Raw genomic sequence first — 15,567 nt, 5'->3', positions numbered from 1 at the left:
CTGGACGAAGTGACCCCAAGAAGGAACCTGGCGAGACCTAAGTGTCAGATGCAGGAGAGGAAAATGGAAGGAGGCTGAGAAGGAGCAATTCGAAATGTCCAAGAATGAGGGGAAAGTGGTGTTTATGAATGTAAATCTCCTTACGGGGAAGAACGTGCTCTTGTGGGAGATATTCCACCACGTGGCACCCTCGCCACTGGATGTCTAGATTGAGCAATAAAAAAAAAGAGTGGCATTGAGTGATCTTAATTTCTTCTTCGTACCAAAGATACACACATCATTATGACATACTTTTCGTAGATTTAGGTTTTCTTGTGTGCCCCAAGTAATAAAATAGAGACTCTTCACCCTGTTGGGAAGGTACAGTGAAGAGTGATAACTAGAAATAATGTGATTGTTCACTTTGTAGATGTTCTTCAGCTTCTGTGAGAAGAACGTGGATTACGAAACATTCAGAGCCTTCAACGACGCGTGCCTTGTCTACGACGGCCGACTTGTGATCGACACCAACTTCCACACCAATGACATAGCCATCAGAGCTGCCGGCTCCCTCACCAAGTTCTCCAACAGGTATTACTCGAATGAGTGGACTCACAGCAACTTCAATTCCAAGGAAATTGGCTTCCAGCTGGCAGCAGCGATGCTCAACCTCTTTGACCCGACCCTCGAGCCTGTGACTGAGCCGCCGGCTGACCTTGACCGACTCATCCCCATGTACAGGGGAGCCAAGATCAAAGGTATGTAGTGGGCCACCTTCATCCCTGTGATGGAGCCACTGGTTGGATCTGGACCAGCCAGGCCTCTGTTTCCGGTAGGTTTGGTGAGGAGGCGCCTGTGTCCCTCAGTGGGTTTGCACAGAGACACAGGAGGGCTCTCTCTTATGTTTAACTATTTATGATGGACTTGATTTTATCACATCAGAATTGATGTGATAAAATTTTTCACATAAGAATGTGATGCTTACTTTACATATAAGGAAACTGAGACTAGGGGATGATCAGTAACTTGCCCAGAGGTCCCTCACAACTGGTGTATGGTTTGATGCCCTGACATCTTACCAAACTTTCATTCTCAATATAAGTTGAGAGGTAAGGAGAGCTTCCAAGCCTCCCAGGCTTTGGTCTGCTGTCTGGATGGATAAGCTAGACCATTAGCAGCTGTAAAATGGTACAGTTTTATCCCCTCAGCTTTATTGACCCCTAAGGAGATCATCATATGAGTGACACAGAACTTTCTTATATTTGGGAGGTGGGAGTTACCCTTGAAAACAGTATCTTTGAATGTTGTGGATCTTCTACCAGAAAAATGCACATGTTTACAGAACTGTATGTTTACTTCCAGAAGGTTGATGGACCAACCCCCATAGTCATCCGTGGACCCCTAGGGGGTCTGTGAACCCTAATCCAGTAAACAAAACATCAGGCTAAAGAGACAAAAGCCCTGTATTGCAGTCCTTGTGTTTATCTACCCAACTAAATGGCCTCCGAGAGGTCGTGATCTTCTTCTCACTCTGGATGAGACCTTAGGAAAGGTAGTGGACATAGGAAAGGAAGACAAAGCATGGGTGTCAGAGGCTGATCAGAGCTAGACCAGGCTCGGGCTTCTAGGGCAAGCTAGAAATAGTAAGTTTCATAATACAAGTTTTCTAAAGCATTGAACAAGAACTTTGTTGATTTTCCTTATAACATTTACTTTCTTAGTATTTTGGTTACATAGTGGAGGAGGATGGAGAATGGGAACACCACGGCAACATTTGTAGACCAAAGTCTTGGTTGGCTTTAGCAGGCAGAGATTAGAATGCCACAAGTTTTGGGAAATCAGGATGCACGGGATCAGCTTGGCACATCTTGGAACATTGGTGGCTATATTTTGGGTTATAACGGCACATTCACGTTGATTTTATTAAATAAAATAAATCGCAGGGTGTTCCTTGCTAATAGAGGTACTTGAGTGGGAAAGTTTGAGTAGCATACACCATGGCAGGCATCTCTGGTTGTCCCGTGGTACAGATGTAAGCCCTGTTACCCAGTTGTTACCCGACTGAATTAAAATGTGGAAAACTTGCCATTTCCACCAGGAGGCATCCTCCCTGGGTCGTACCATTATCTGCATATCACCAAGCCCGCCATCCCAACCCCACTGGAGGTACAAATGGCCCAGTCTGATTTTGTAAGTATTATTCGTGAATTTCATTTTACTTTCAAATATAACACTTTGCTTATGGGGCTAGGGGTGAAATTCTTAATTCAGTCTTTAGTGTAATGTATTGGTTCATGCATCAGAAAGCCATGTGGTAGTTTGGCCCCCAAAACGGCCCCCACTGACTCCCACCCCTTGGTATTCATGTCCTTGTATGGTCCCCTCCCACACTGACTAGGGCTGACCTGTGTGGCCAGCAGAATATTGTGGAAATGACAGTGTGTGACTTCCAAGGCCGGGTCCTGAAAGATAATACAGCTTCCAACTTGCACCCTCCTGGGTCACTGCTGCCATATTGTAAGGTCACCCAGGCGGCCCTTCGGGAGGTTCACGTGGAGAGGGATTGAGGATTTCTGCACCAGCCTGTCGTGTGATGGAGCCACCGTGGAAGTGGTCCTCCAGCCTTAGTCCAGCCTTCAGATGATGCAGCCCTGGCCAACATCTTGACTAAAACGTACAGGAGACCATGAGCCAGAATCCCCCAGATAAGCTATTCCCAATTTCTGACTCCCAAAGACTGAGGTTATAAAAATGTATTGTCATTTTAAGTCATTTATTTTTTAGAGCAGTTTTAGGTCCACATCAAAAGTGAGAGGAAAGTACAGAGATTTCCCATATACCCCCTGCCCCCATTCATGCACAGCCTCCCCCATTATCAACATCCCCACCAGGGTGGTAAATTTTTTACAATTGATGAACCTATGTTGATGCATCATTATCACCTAAAGCCCACAGTTTACATTACAGTCCACTCTTGGTGTTGTACATTCTATGGGTTTGGACAAATGTATAATGACATGTACCCACCATTACGGTATCATGCAGAGTGGTGTCACTGCCCTAAAAACCCCTCTGTTCCACCTATTCATCCCTCCCTCCCCCCCCCTGCAACTCCTGGCAACCACTGACCTTTTTACTGTCTCCATACTTTTGCCTTTTCCAGAATGTCATAGAGTTGAAATCATACAGCATGTGGCCTTTACAGATTGGCTTCCTTCACTTAATAATTTGCATTTCAGTTCCCTCCATGTCTTTTCGTGGCGTGAGAACCCATTTCTTTTTAGCCCTGAATAGTATTCCACTGTCTGGGTGGACCACAGTTTATCCATCCACCCCCTGAAGGACATTAAGCCACTAAGTTCTGAGGTAGCCTGTGATGAATCCATAGATAATTAAAATAACCACCTCTGTGGCAATAGCAAGTAAATTGCTTAGGGTCTGGGATGTCTGTCCAGGCCCCCCTGTTCTCCTGCCCTCCCTGGATGACACAGGAAGGGCCAACGAGGTGAAGCTGAAGCTGCGTGTGCTTGGGGGTTGGGAGGGGCGTTCCCTGTGTTCAAGGTAACTAGAAAGGACACAGCGTGGTTGGTCGGTTGGTGAGCTTCTCAGGTAAGATTATCGGACATTCGGTCCCAACTGTTGTTTGTTGTCAACTGGGGTTTCCTTTCTGGTGCATCGTGTTCACTTTGTCGTCAGTGAGGCAGACGCTGGAGGTTGCCTGCTTCCACTCCCATTTTCTCATCCTGAATTTTTTTGAGGGTTAATGATCTGACTAACTTAAAATAAGCACATCTCCCAGATTTCCTTGAGAATGAGGTCAGCCATGTGGCAGGTCCTGGCTAATGAGATGTAGTAGAACCTGCTGGAAAATTCCGTAAGGGGGAGCAGACTCCAGATGTCCCAGGCTCCTGGCCCCTCACCCTCTCTCTTCGGGAAGTCAGAATCCCAGCTCTTCCGTCGACTTCCCATGGACTTTGGACAAGTTATCAACTCCTCTCATTTCTGGGGTTATTAGGGATCACATATAAAGTAACACTGCCTTCAAGGTATAAAACAGGTGACCCATCAGTGGTGGATGTTGTTAATTATAGTTCCAGAAAAATAATGAAACCTGGTTCTTCCAAGGAAAGGATGGATGCTGTGTGTTTAAAACTTATTTCCCTTGGGCCTTTCCCAGATTCTTTCAGGTGTGTCCTGTATCCACAGTCTGATGCAAAATGTTCTTACAAGTCAAGAAAGGACCGTAGCGAATGGTGCTCCAGTCTCCACTGCTGTGTAACAAAACTCAGGGACACGAAGCAGCTATTGGATTCCGCTCACAGATTCTGTGGGTCAGGAATTCGGACAGTTCATGGTGGGAATGGGTTCAAAAGCTAGGAAATACTGGACTTGGTTTCACACAGAACCAGATTCTTCAAGGACAGTGTGTGATTTCTGACATGCAGTGTCATTTATTTATGAACCACTGGTTCTCTCTCGGAATAAAGTCAGAGGAGGAGCCAAAGGGAGTTTTAGATAATGAGAGTTTTGATAAGAATGGAACTTGAATAGCTTCTTTGGCTGGTGCTGTGACCGTATTTGAGCAGGAACCCTGACTATAATTAACCGTTTTGCCAGGTGGGCCTCCTTTTTAATTAGTACAGAAGATCTAAACAGATTTTTTTTTCCCATTTTATTCACCAAGAAAAAAAAACATAGGATGGTTCCATGGCAATCTTTTGGATTTGGAATTAATTTGATTAAGTGAAATTGTTGCCAAAATGGTCAGGCAGTCGCCTAAATATGGCCAGTGGATCGAGAATGGAGCCCATTGAGCAGTATTTCACTAGAGAAACTAAATTACTGTTCTCGCAGCAAATGTAGTACAGATGAATCTCATCAGACTCTTGCAGCACTCATGCGTCGGGATATTTAAGTAAGGAGATGCTTTAGTAATTCATGAGGTAACCCGACAAAAGGAAGACAGGGGACCCCAAGTCGTCTACATAATGAACGGATCCGCAGATTCCAGTCCGCATGCTTTGTTGGCTTATCCTCCGCGGAATAAAGAAATTTGTCACAACAAACTCTGCCTGGGTACCATTAAATTTAAAATTGTGTATTCATCCTGGGAGCTGGGAACCTGGTTTCTTGCACGCCGAGTCTGATTACCCCTGGGTCTTCCGTGTGGCATGAATTCCAGAGCCATATTCCAATCTTTGTCAAAATCGTAAAGGAGCTCAAAAGGATAATTATATTCAGGAAAAAAGGAAGAGAAAAAAAAAAAAAAAAACCACATCAGAACCCGTTACTCTGTCAAAATTTTAAACTCAACACCCAAATCTCCTAACAATTTATTCATATACTTAAAGGAAGAAACTAGCCACATCCCACAGAATTGGAAAGTGTATGAAATCATCATCATCGTTAGCCCAGAATCCCTCACCGGGTGGCAGGGCTGGAAGCTGCCTTAAGTCCTTGTTTAGTGGAGTGATTTTCTGGGAGGATAAGCAGAATGGGTCCTGGACTTCACTGGATTTTCCCATCTGTCAGCAACAGTGACTGGGAATGACCTCAGAAATTTAGATAAGTCTGCCCAGCCCCACAGGGGTAACTTGTGTCTGAGAAACCCATCTGTAGGCGACTTGTCTTTCATGTCAATGCAAACTATTCTGATGCCACATGCCCAGGACAGCCCCCTGGTTATGTGATCGCAGTGCCAGATCTCATTAACAATGGTCACGGTCACTTCCAGAGTCAAGATGTGCTGTCTTTGCACCACTGGGCATTTCTTTCCTCCGTGTGCCTTTAAATTCAACCTTTAAATTAAAAAGTAAGGCCAACTCCCCTCCACCAAATAAACAGACCCATGACGACACATCACTGGAAACGATGCTGACGACACAGCCCCTGTGGAACAGGGTGACCTCAGAGGGCACGTGACGCTGAGACACCAGGCACGGAGTCACCGTGGCCCTCGAGTTGAGGTGCTCAGTATCCACTGAATCAGCCCCCAAATACAAGTGCTTGTGAGCAGAGGGTGGGGTATTCAGTGAAACCCTTTGCCAAGTCAAAAATATTGTCAGCCACGTGGCTGGATCCCGAGATGTACCCCTCTGATGCCTGAGTTCCCTTCCTTAATCACGCAGCATAAAGGAATGTCAAAGAGGAAGAGGAGGGTCCACCACCTTGTGGGATCTGCTGTCCACTGAGGCCAGGGAAACCTGGTGCTAAAACTATGCCAGAACTGTGGCCAGTGCCCCCTCTCCCAGACCCCCAGCCACCCCACCAGCAAGGCCAGAGAGCAGCCCCTCCCCCAGACACTCATTCCACTTCACCAAGGCACCCCTGACTGCGAAGGGGCCTCCCCAGGGTCAGCTTTACTTGGTGGCTCATCATATCAAACGCTATTTCTGAACTAAATACACACAGAACTATGAGAGTGACGAACGCGCCCGTTGCGAGCATCTCTAAGAATAAATACAAGACTTTAAAGACCATTTGAGTTTGGCACCAGCAGCTTTAGTCTTAGCCCCCTCCATTAACATTTTGTTAAAATGTTGACACAAAAACAAATAAACGATACCGTTTATTTTTATGAAAATAGAATGATTCTCTACAAATTATAAAACATTATAAATTTTTATACTATACTTCTATAGTATAAAATGTACTGGGAACATATTTTCCTGTTATGAAATAACTCACCAATAATTTCTATTGGATGCATTGCATCCCATCGTGTGCATATACCATTGTTGCGTTAGATAATACCTTACTGGGTGTTTTTTTAAACACTTTGCTATGGAGGTAGATTTCCTCTCTGTATCCATCCATCTCTATGATGCTGGGCCTCATGCACCTCCCTGGGGTGCTGTCCCCCACCCCCTTCCTAAGCTGTGTTTGTTCTGTCCCCCAATCTCGTGCATATCCTTGGGGCTGGCCCAGGACTTACCTGGCATCCCTCCTGTATGTCTCACCTTGTGCCTTTATAGTTGGCTGGTTCCTCCTCAGGGCTTAGTCACATGATACACAAACACCCACCAGTTGCTTCAATTTATTTAAAAATCCAGTTAATCCGTGTGTCCTTGTTTAGACAAAGTCCCCAGGGGATGTCCGGGACTCAGTAAATGTTTGGGATCAGTGCAGTTCAACTTGCCCTGGATTTCTAAATGCCACATTCAAGTTCAGAGCAAAAGCTTAAATCTATATGCACTCAGGAGAGATTTACTGAGTGTTACTGTGTACTGAGTTCAGAGTCCAGGGGCAAAGTCTGTGGTTTCAGCCACCACCAGCCAAACCCAAGTTTGTCCACGGATGTTCTGTTTGTTGCTGGAGCCGGTGGGAAGCGTGTCTCTGGCTCGTCAGTCAGTGGCCATCAGGGGCTGAAATAGAAAAAGTGGTCGTGACTGGGGTAGAGGGGCATCTTTCCTTGTCGTTTGGGTTCACATGGTGGTTTAGCCAGTTTCTAGGCGACATAAAGCCATGAATCTACACCTTTCACAATTTACAAACTAACAAGTAGCCCACAGAATGGTATGTATATTTCCCGTGAACTTGAACCTTCTTCCCGGGAACAGACCCTACCAAACAGTTGAACCTCCGCAAACCCAGCTGTCAGAGATTCACCTTTTTCCTTGTTTCCTTTGTTCAAGTAGAACTTTAAAAACTGAAATTCCTTTTGCGCACGTTTGACTAGGAGGTTCTTCTCAAAATGGTGCTGTGAAAAAATTAAAGTTAACAGTCTTTTGACACCGCGCAGGAGAGAATAGACCCAGTTCCACCTACTGGCTGTGCCAGGTATTGAATAACGGAGAATTGACCGTAACCTAGCAACTAATTTAGAAACGTGGAGCGATATAATCACAGTGTCAAATACCCTGAGGAACTTTCAGTCATCAGATTCAAACACATGGTTTCTGACACGCACTTATCTTCAGTCAAGTTTGGTCAATATCTACTACTGTGATTTGCAACAGGCGATAAGCTCTAACCTGTCCATTATATTTGAAAAATAAATTGCTATGATAAAGTTCCCAAAGTCCAGAAATGTTTCTAACGTTGTTTTTCTGATGCACTCCTCCGCCAGGGTTCAGAAATAGTAACAGGTAACGTGAAGAACGGGACTTACTTCCGAATCCACACCAACAAGTACAAGATGGTGGAAACCATCACGTGCCTTTCCAAAGTGCCTTTCCCTACCTCCAACTACATCCGCCTGTTCGGCCAGCACGAGCAAGTCCTCAACAACCTGTGCACTCGGTACAAGGACGGGCTGGTCCCAGACCTCTACAGGTGAGCTGAGCGTTGCCCTTTCCCGGGGGTTGGGGGGTGGGGGGGAATGCAGACACAGGCCATGGATGTCTTGTGAATGAGGGAGGTGTTTTGTAATGCGCCAGGAAGTACACGGGAACCCCTGGGAGAAGCTAGAGCTTCTCAACAGTGAAGAGTATGAGATCCACCAGCACTGGAGAGGCCCACGAAGAAGAGCACAGGCTCTTGGTGTGTCCACAAGTGGCCGCACGGCCATGCACAGGCCTGGGTCCCAGACACATCCGTGCACGGCCTCCACGCCACAGATGATATTCAAGTCTCTCTTGAGACACAGGCTGCTAAGAGCAGTGGTCAGAAACGTAAGAGGTCGATTTGGGGACAGGATGGAGGTACCTGGTCCTGGGGGGAGTTCCAGCACCCCGGACAGGCTGTCTGTGACCCCAGCCTCCTCCTCACGGCACGTGCTCAAGCAGAGGGGGCGACCGTTTGCCTAAGACGTTGGGAAGGAATTCTGCTCCAGCAGGTTGGTTAGACTGGGTGCTCTAGATCCCAGTCTTTCAAGTTCAGAGACACTCTCTTGTCCGATACCTCTAGGAAGGCTAGAACTGTAGAGTAGAAATCCACTTCTGGACGCAGTCTGCTGCTTAGAAAGGTTAAGAGAGTTTCCGTCTATCCGCAAAACAAGATGGTGACAAATAGAGACATAGGACATAAGTCATAGAATTCAGGGTCCTCAGTACCCGGGGCGGGGGGACAGTCAGGGTCAGAAGCAATCTCTCTTCCGTCTTAAAATCGTTTTTAAATTGTAGAATACATCATAGAAACAAAAAAAATAAATCAAACGTGTACGTACACTTTAAAGGATAATAGTACTGGAAATCTATGTGCCTTACTTCAAAGCCCCTGTCTGATCACACCCCCTCCGTCTGCTGGGAGGTCACCACTACCCTGCAGTTTAGGTTAATCATTCCCTTTCTTTCCTGTAAAGTAGGGATCAGCAAACTTTCCCTATAAAGGTCCGGATGGTAAATAGCTTGGGGACCACACGACTTCTGTCACATGTACTAAAGTCTGCCACCGTGCCGTGAAAGCCGCCACGGACCATCCATAAACAAAGGGACGTGGCTGCGTGCCAGTAAAACTTTGTACTGAAACGGGTACCAGGCCAACCCTTGTTTCAAAGGTGTGCCACGTACAGTATATGGTTTCCTAAATGATGCACTGGTTTGTTCTGCCTACTTTTGAATCAGTTCTGTGGCCCCTGGAGAAAGCCAGCCCTCCGTTTGGGGCCCCGTTTGCGAGCCTGCGCGTGGCAATGCGTGTAGCTGGAGTTTGTGCGTTTTCCCTGCTCTGTGGTATTCCGTGTGTAAGATAACTGTGTCACACCTCCTCCGTCCATTTTCCTGTTGATTGATGTTCATATTGTTCCGGTTTGGTGCCATTGGCATCGTGGGCACACCTCCTGTGCAGGAATTTCTCTCGGGTGTACTGGGTGATGCCCAAATGTTCCCCACGGTAGCGGTGTCTGTTCCCCTCCCTCCAGCCGGCCGTGAGAGCCCTCCGCAGCCCTGGCAGTCCTCGGCACTGTTCAGCTTGAACATTTGGCCACCCTGGTGGTGTGGAAAGGTGTCTACCCAGGGTTTCAGTGTTCCCTTCCCTGATTTCTAATGCAGTTTAGTGCCTTTTCATTTGTTTGTGGGCCATTCATGGTAGTTTCTGGAGAAATGCCTGTTTATGACATTTGTCCCTTTTTGGGGGGGCGGGGGTCGTCTTCTCTTACTAACTCACAGGAATTGTTCGTATATTCTGGATACAAACTTGGTTGTTTACGTTTCCTTCATATGTCTTCTTCTATTCTGAGGCTTGTCTTTTCACTTTCTTTATGGTGTCAGTTAACAGATATTCTTCATTTTAACATCATCTGTCTCTTTCCGGATGTCTTGGATATTTTTGTCCCTTTGCTCTTCCAATAGTTTTACAGTAAACTTGTGACGCTCCATGAAAAGCCCCACTGGATTTGATAGGAAATGCATTAAACCTTAGATCAATTACGTAAGAGTTGACATCTTTGATATTAATTTTAGTATCATAACATACTAGTTAACCCTTGAACTATAGTGTCAATATAGTCGAAAGTCGAAAGTCTGAGTATAACTCACCTTCTGCCCTCTGTGTCTGTGGTTCCACATCCTCGGATTCAACTAAGGGCCGATCAACCAAGCATGGATCGTGTAGTACTATAGTATTTACTACTGAAAAAAATTTGTGTGTAAGTGGATCCACGCAGTTCAAACCACAATTGTTCAAGGGTCAGCTGTGTAGATCTTGATTTATGTGGGTCTGTTTAATATCTTTCGATAAAGATTTATCATTTTCTCCATCAATGGCTTGCTTAATTTTTGTTTGATATGATCCAAAGTTCTTTATATTTTTATTGCTGTTGTAAATATCACTTTCTTACTGATTGCTTCTATATAGTGTATAGAAATGCGCTTTTTTATGGTTTTGAATTCTGCAAATTTGCTAAACTCCCTCATTCATTCAAATAATTTACCTGTAGATTCTTTTAGATTTTCCACACAAAAAAATTATATCATCTGCAAATAATGACAGTTTTGCTTGTTTCTTCTTTTTAAATCTTTGTAACTTTTATTTCTTTTTCCTATCTTACTTCACTGGCTAAGATTTGTGGTAAAATTTGGGATAGAAGTAGTGAGGGATGACACTCTGGCCTCATTCTTAATTTTAAAGGGAATTCGTTCAATATTAAGTGTGTGACGTTTGCCATACATATTTTTGTAGACACCCTTTATCAGGATAAGGAAGTTTCTTTTTATTACTGGCTTGCTAAGCATTTTTATCATGCACAGATTTTTATATTTTCCCAGAAAGAGTACTTAACTTTTGAAACCTTTTATGTGTGAGGATATCTTCCTATATGTTTCCCATTATAAACTACATTTTGATAAAGTATCAAATTCCTTGATCATAGGCTTCCCCTCCTCAGATCTTTGTAGACATGACTCCAATATTTATTTAAAATAAAGAAAAACACAAGTATTTAGAAAGTGAATTCATTTGTTCCTCAGCTTGTGGGTAGGATTTTATTGTTGCTCTTAATCTTACGCAAAATATATGAGTTAGAGGGGAATCAGTTGTTCGTCAAAGAACATTTTTATGGGAGCTATGTATTAAGAGTCTTCTCTGAAAAGAAATTGTTTTCAAATTTGACCAAATTCAGTTTGTTTTCCCTGAGAAGAAGAGATGCTGAAAGAGACAGACTTTGTGAGCTTGAGACCACTGGTCTGGGCACAGCTGTTAACTGAGGACAGTAATAATTTTAAAAGTGAATTTGATTTGCTAGGAGTGAATATTTGGGATGGCAAAATGGGACAACACTGGCTATTAGGACGTGCCAACTGACATCTGTAAGAAAGGGGACAGGGGGATGGTGGCTGATCGTGTTCTAGCATGGTACCCAGGGCTCCGCCAGGCCCCGTCCGCCCCTCCCGGATGCCTGTTAGCGCACGAGCAGCTGCGGCCACGTTCTTTCCAAGTGCCACGAAATGCTGCCAGGGCCCGTGCTGACTCTTGGCCCGGCACTGCTCGCCCTCTCTGTTGTCAGACTGACTGGCAAGGCTCTTTCCAAGCAGGCAGGGTGAATGGTTTAGCTGATTTTGGCCGAGATATGATTACCGATTGTTTCCCTGACCAAGGCAGCACCAGCAACATCTCTTGTTCAAATCTGGGCGCGTTTCCATCTGTTGCATCTGGGGGTACCTTCCTCCAGGCTGGGAGGGCTGACCGTTAATCAGCCGCTCTGTCTTCTGCAAGACAGACATGACCTCAAGGTCAAGTTCCTCTCCGGGTTCAAAGAAACCCTCTGGATCCTTTCTCTCCACTTCCCTCAATCTATTCTCACCCCATCAAGGGCCAGGACAGAGGAGGTGCTGGTGGCCCCAGTGGGAGTTGTGGCAGCCACGCAGGCAGATGCTGTAGCAGCCGAGGCCTCGCCAGCCGTGGCTCTGGCTGCCTGCGGACAGGCTCCCTTGGAGCCGTTTGGGGACACGTGGGAGCTGCCGAGCGGTCAGCCGCTGTGATACCCAGGCCGACAGCTGTCACAGGACAGCAGTGCCGCTGAGGGTCTGGAGCCAGGCTGGCTTGGCTTCTACCTCTGTTTCATCCTTTGTCTTCCCCTTGGCGCTCCAGTGCAAACCACTGGTGATGGAGAGAATCAATTCACCACTGGTGACTGTGTGTGTGCGTGCGTGTGAACGTGTGTGCCTTTGTGTGTGAGTGTGTCTGTTAGTGTGTGTGAAAGAGAGAGAAATAAATTGATGGGTTGACGGATTTAGCACTTTGGAAAAAGAATGGAGTCCCTGTAATTCATCTGTTCCTTTCTGAACCAACCAGCATTGAAAGTCACATAACAAATGCGTTAGAAAATGGACCTTTCCACAATCTTCCCCTCGGAGCACCTGTGCCCTGAAGTGTCCCACGCACATGTGCACACGCGTGTCACAGCCCCTGCAGCTCCCACCCACCCCCTTTGATGATGTTTAGGAGGAGCAGCTCCTTCCCTCCACCTGCTGCTGCTGCTTCTCCCTCAGACACTGGGGAAGAAGCAGCTTCCATGGGGGTGCCAGGAAGTCGGAAATGGGAACCGTGCATGGAGAGGAAGGGGAGGCCGAGGCAGGTCCCTGCGAAGTCCCCATCACGGGGCTCTAACAAGGCCTGTCCCGTGTCCTCCCTGCTTCCTTACCTCTGCCTCATCTTCATTTACGCCACTTAGCGGTGGCCCTGCAAAGAAAAGCTCCTGCCTACCGACTTCCCCCGCACCATGGCCTTAATTAACAGTCTGTAGCATCCTTTATCCTCACGGCGTGAATAGGTCTTGCCCTGGCTTCTTTGTGTGAGCCCATCAGATACTCATAAACCTTGATTAAATCACCTCTTCTCACATCTTAACGTGCTCAGCTCTCAAAGGCTGCCCTCGCCCGGCCCTCTCCTCCTGCGAGCGCTGCGTCCCCCTCCATGCTTCCCAAATGCTCGGATGCCTACTTTTAATGGGTAAGTGCTGCTGTGCACAGTGTTCTAAATGGGATTTGATCAGGCCCTTTAAAAGGCTGCCGTTACCTTTTTGAACCACGAAGCCCAAGGAGTGACTCCCTCGGGAAAACTGCCGTGCGCCATCTCTGTCTTCAGAGAAGCCAAGTAGGACGCTGCCAGCCCGCGCAGCCTCCTAATTCCCTTATTAGACTGAATTGGAATCATTTAATCATGACTTACGTGTTTTTCAGTTCCCCTGTAGTCAGTGGCCTTGTGCTATGCCCGGTAGGATATCACACACTAAATTCTAGGTGCCCATTTTTCCAGACTTATCAAAATTTTATTGAACTATGGCTGCCCACTCCAACTTGGCAATTTTTTGGTGCATACCTAAAATTTGTTGGATAATAGTTCTCCCAAGATGCAACTTTCCCTGTTGGCTGCTTACCGAGTCACCCACCTGCCATTCTGGAGACCCTTTAGATCAGTGTTCCTGTCCATCTTTCATTTCAGATAATGCCAATTCCATTTCATAGACTTATAAAGAATCCTTTTACAAGTGATTTGCTAAAATCAAAATCCATCCTCTTGGGACTTCCCTGGTGGTCCAGTGGTTAAGACTCTGTGCTCCCAATGCAGGGGGCCCAGGTTCGATCCTTGTTCAGGGAACTAGATCCCGCATGCCACAATTAAAGATCCCACATGCCACAACGAAGATCCCTCGTGACTAAGACCTGGCACAGCCAAATAAATAAGTAAATAAATAGATAAATATTTTAAAAAATCCATCCTCTTCATTTTGCTTCCCCATTATTTAACTCTATTTCTCCACCATTGTGCACGTTCACACACTTCACCTGGGGCTCCTCACTGGTCATTCCCTGGCCTCCTTGATCCAAGAGGCAACTCCTTGCCCACTGGTTTTCTCATACGATCACATTGCGTGTGAGGCTGAACCCATATTTTGGAACATCCCTCATTACTGAGATGGTCAACCTTAGGTCTCAAAGTATAGACCAATGAAGGGGCCAAATTCCATTTAACACAACCTATGTCCATTTTTATTTGTAATATTGCTCTGACTAAAAGACTAGGATTCTTTTTTTCTAGTATATGTCACCTCCCTCCTTCCCACAGTGCCATTGTGTGGCCTTAACCTTTCCTGGGATGAAGGGCAAGATTATTTTAAGCAGTCCTGAAGTCATGGCCAGAACGTGTCCCTTCAGACATTCATCCCAAGATGATAACGTGCAGGAAAAACAAACGCAGGCGTGCACACGGTCAGGGCTGAATGTTAAGGTAATGACCCTGGAGCAGTGCTTTGAGTCTGGAGCTTTTCTTTTTCATCTCTTACCCAATGTGTTCCAATAATTTGCTTCATTCGTCATGAAATTATAATTTGGCATATTATCTCAACATTTATCAGAAAGGCCTGGATTGAGATTTTTTTATGGTTTTGAGGTATCAGGAAGGTACATTTTCTTATTTCAAGTGCCTCAGTCTCATTCATGTTAGTGAGAATCTTTGCCTTGAGGACAGTGCCCATAAGTGAGTGAAAGAAAAGTGCGTATCCCATCTCACAGCCAAGATTCATTTCAATGTTAAAGGCTTTTATTAATGAGAATGTGTAAAGACTCATCAAGCACATGCAGTGCCCATTCCCATCAGTCTAAAGTGAAGGGTGGGGGCTTCCCTGGTGGCACAGTGGTTAAGAATCCACCTGCCAATGCAGGGGATATGGGTTAAAGTCCTGGTCCGGGAAGATCCCACATGCCGCGGAGCAACTAAGCCCGTGAGCCACAACTACTGAGCCTGCGCTCTAGAGCCTGTGAGCCACAACTACTGAGCCCGCGTGCCATAACTACTGAAGCCCACGCACCTAGAGCCCGTGCTCTGCAACAAGAGAAGCCACTGCAATGGGAAGCCCGCGCACCACAGCAAAGAGTAGCCTCTGCTCGCCGCAACTAGAGAAAGCCCGCGCACAGCAATGAAGACCCAATGCAGCCAGAAATAAATAAGTAAATAAATTACTTTAAAAAATAAATAAAGTGAAGGATGAGGGACGGGAACGCACGTTTCTTCACCCGCCTGGTTCCATGTGAATGCCCGTGTCCTTATGTCACCGCCTCTGAGCAGGCATCACCATCTCCTGAAACAAAGGAGCTTGACAGTCTCCCTACTATAAAAGAAAACGATTGCTTCCAGTATCTGAAGGGAAACAGGGATATTTAAATCACATCTTAGTACCTGGGGGAGACGCCTGCAGCACAGAGATCCAGCATCCTA

General features: G+C 46.0%; 1 protein-coding gene across 7 annotated transcripts in view; it reads left to right on the top strand.

Moving 5' to 3' along the window:
• CFAP61 (cilia and flagella associated protein 61) overlaps positions 1–15,567 on the top strand; it is a 256,494-nt gene that overhangs the window by 197,767 nt on the left and 43,160 nt on the right. For 6 of the 7 annotated variants that reach the window (XM_059898316.1, XM_059898315.1, XM_059898314.1 and 3 more), the window contains 3 exons: positions 410–737; positions 2,078–2,169; positions 8,048–8,253. In XM_059898316.1, coding sequence (XP_059754299.1) covers positions 410–737; positions 2,078–2,169; positions 8,048–8,253 — 626 coding nt within the window. Of the gene's footprint in view, positions 1–409; positions 738–2,077; positions 2,170–8,047; positions 8,254–15,567 lie in introns of those variants that run through there. The other variant, XM_059898321.1, reaches the window with a different exon arrangement.

The sequence above is a fragment of the Balaenoptera ricei genome, chromosome 15 (assembly GCF_028023285.1).
Source record: "Balaenoptera ricei isolate mBalRic1 chromosome 15, mBalRic1.hap2, whole genome shotgun sequence".
NCBI classification, from domain to species: domain Eukaryota; kingdom Metazoa; phylum Chordata; class Mammalia; order Artiodactyla; family Balaenopteridae; genus Balaenoptera; species Balaenoptera ricei.
This window is presented reverse-complemented; position numbering and strand designations above follow the sequence as displayed.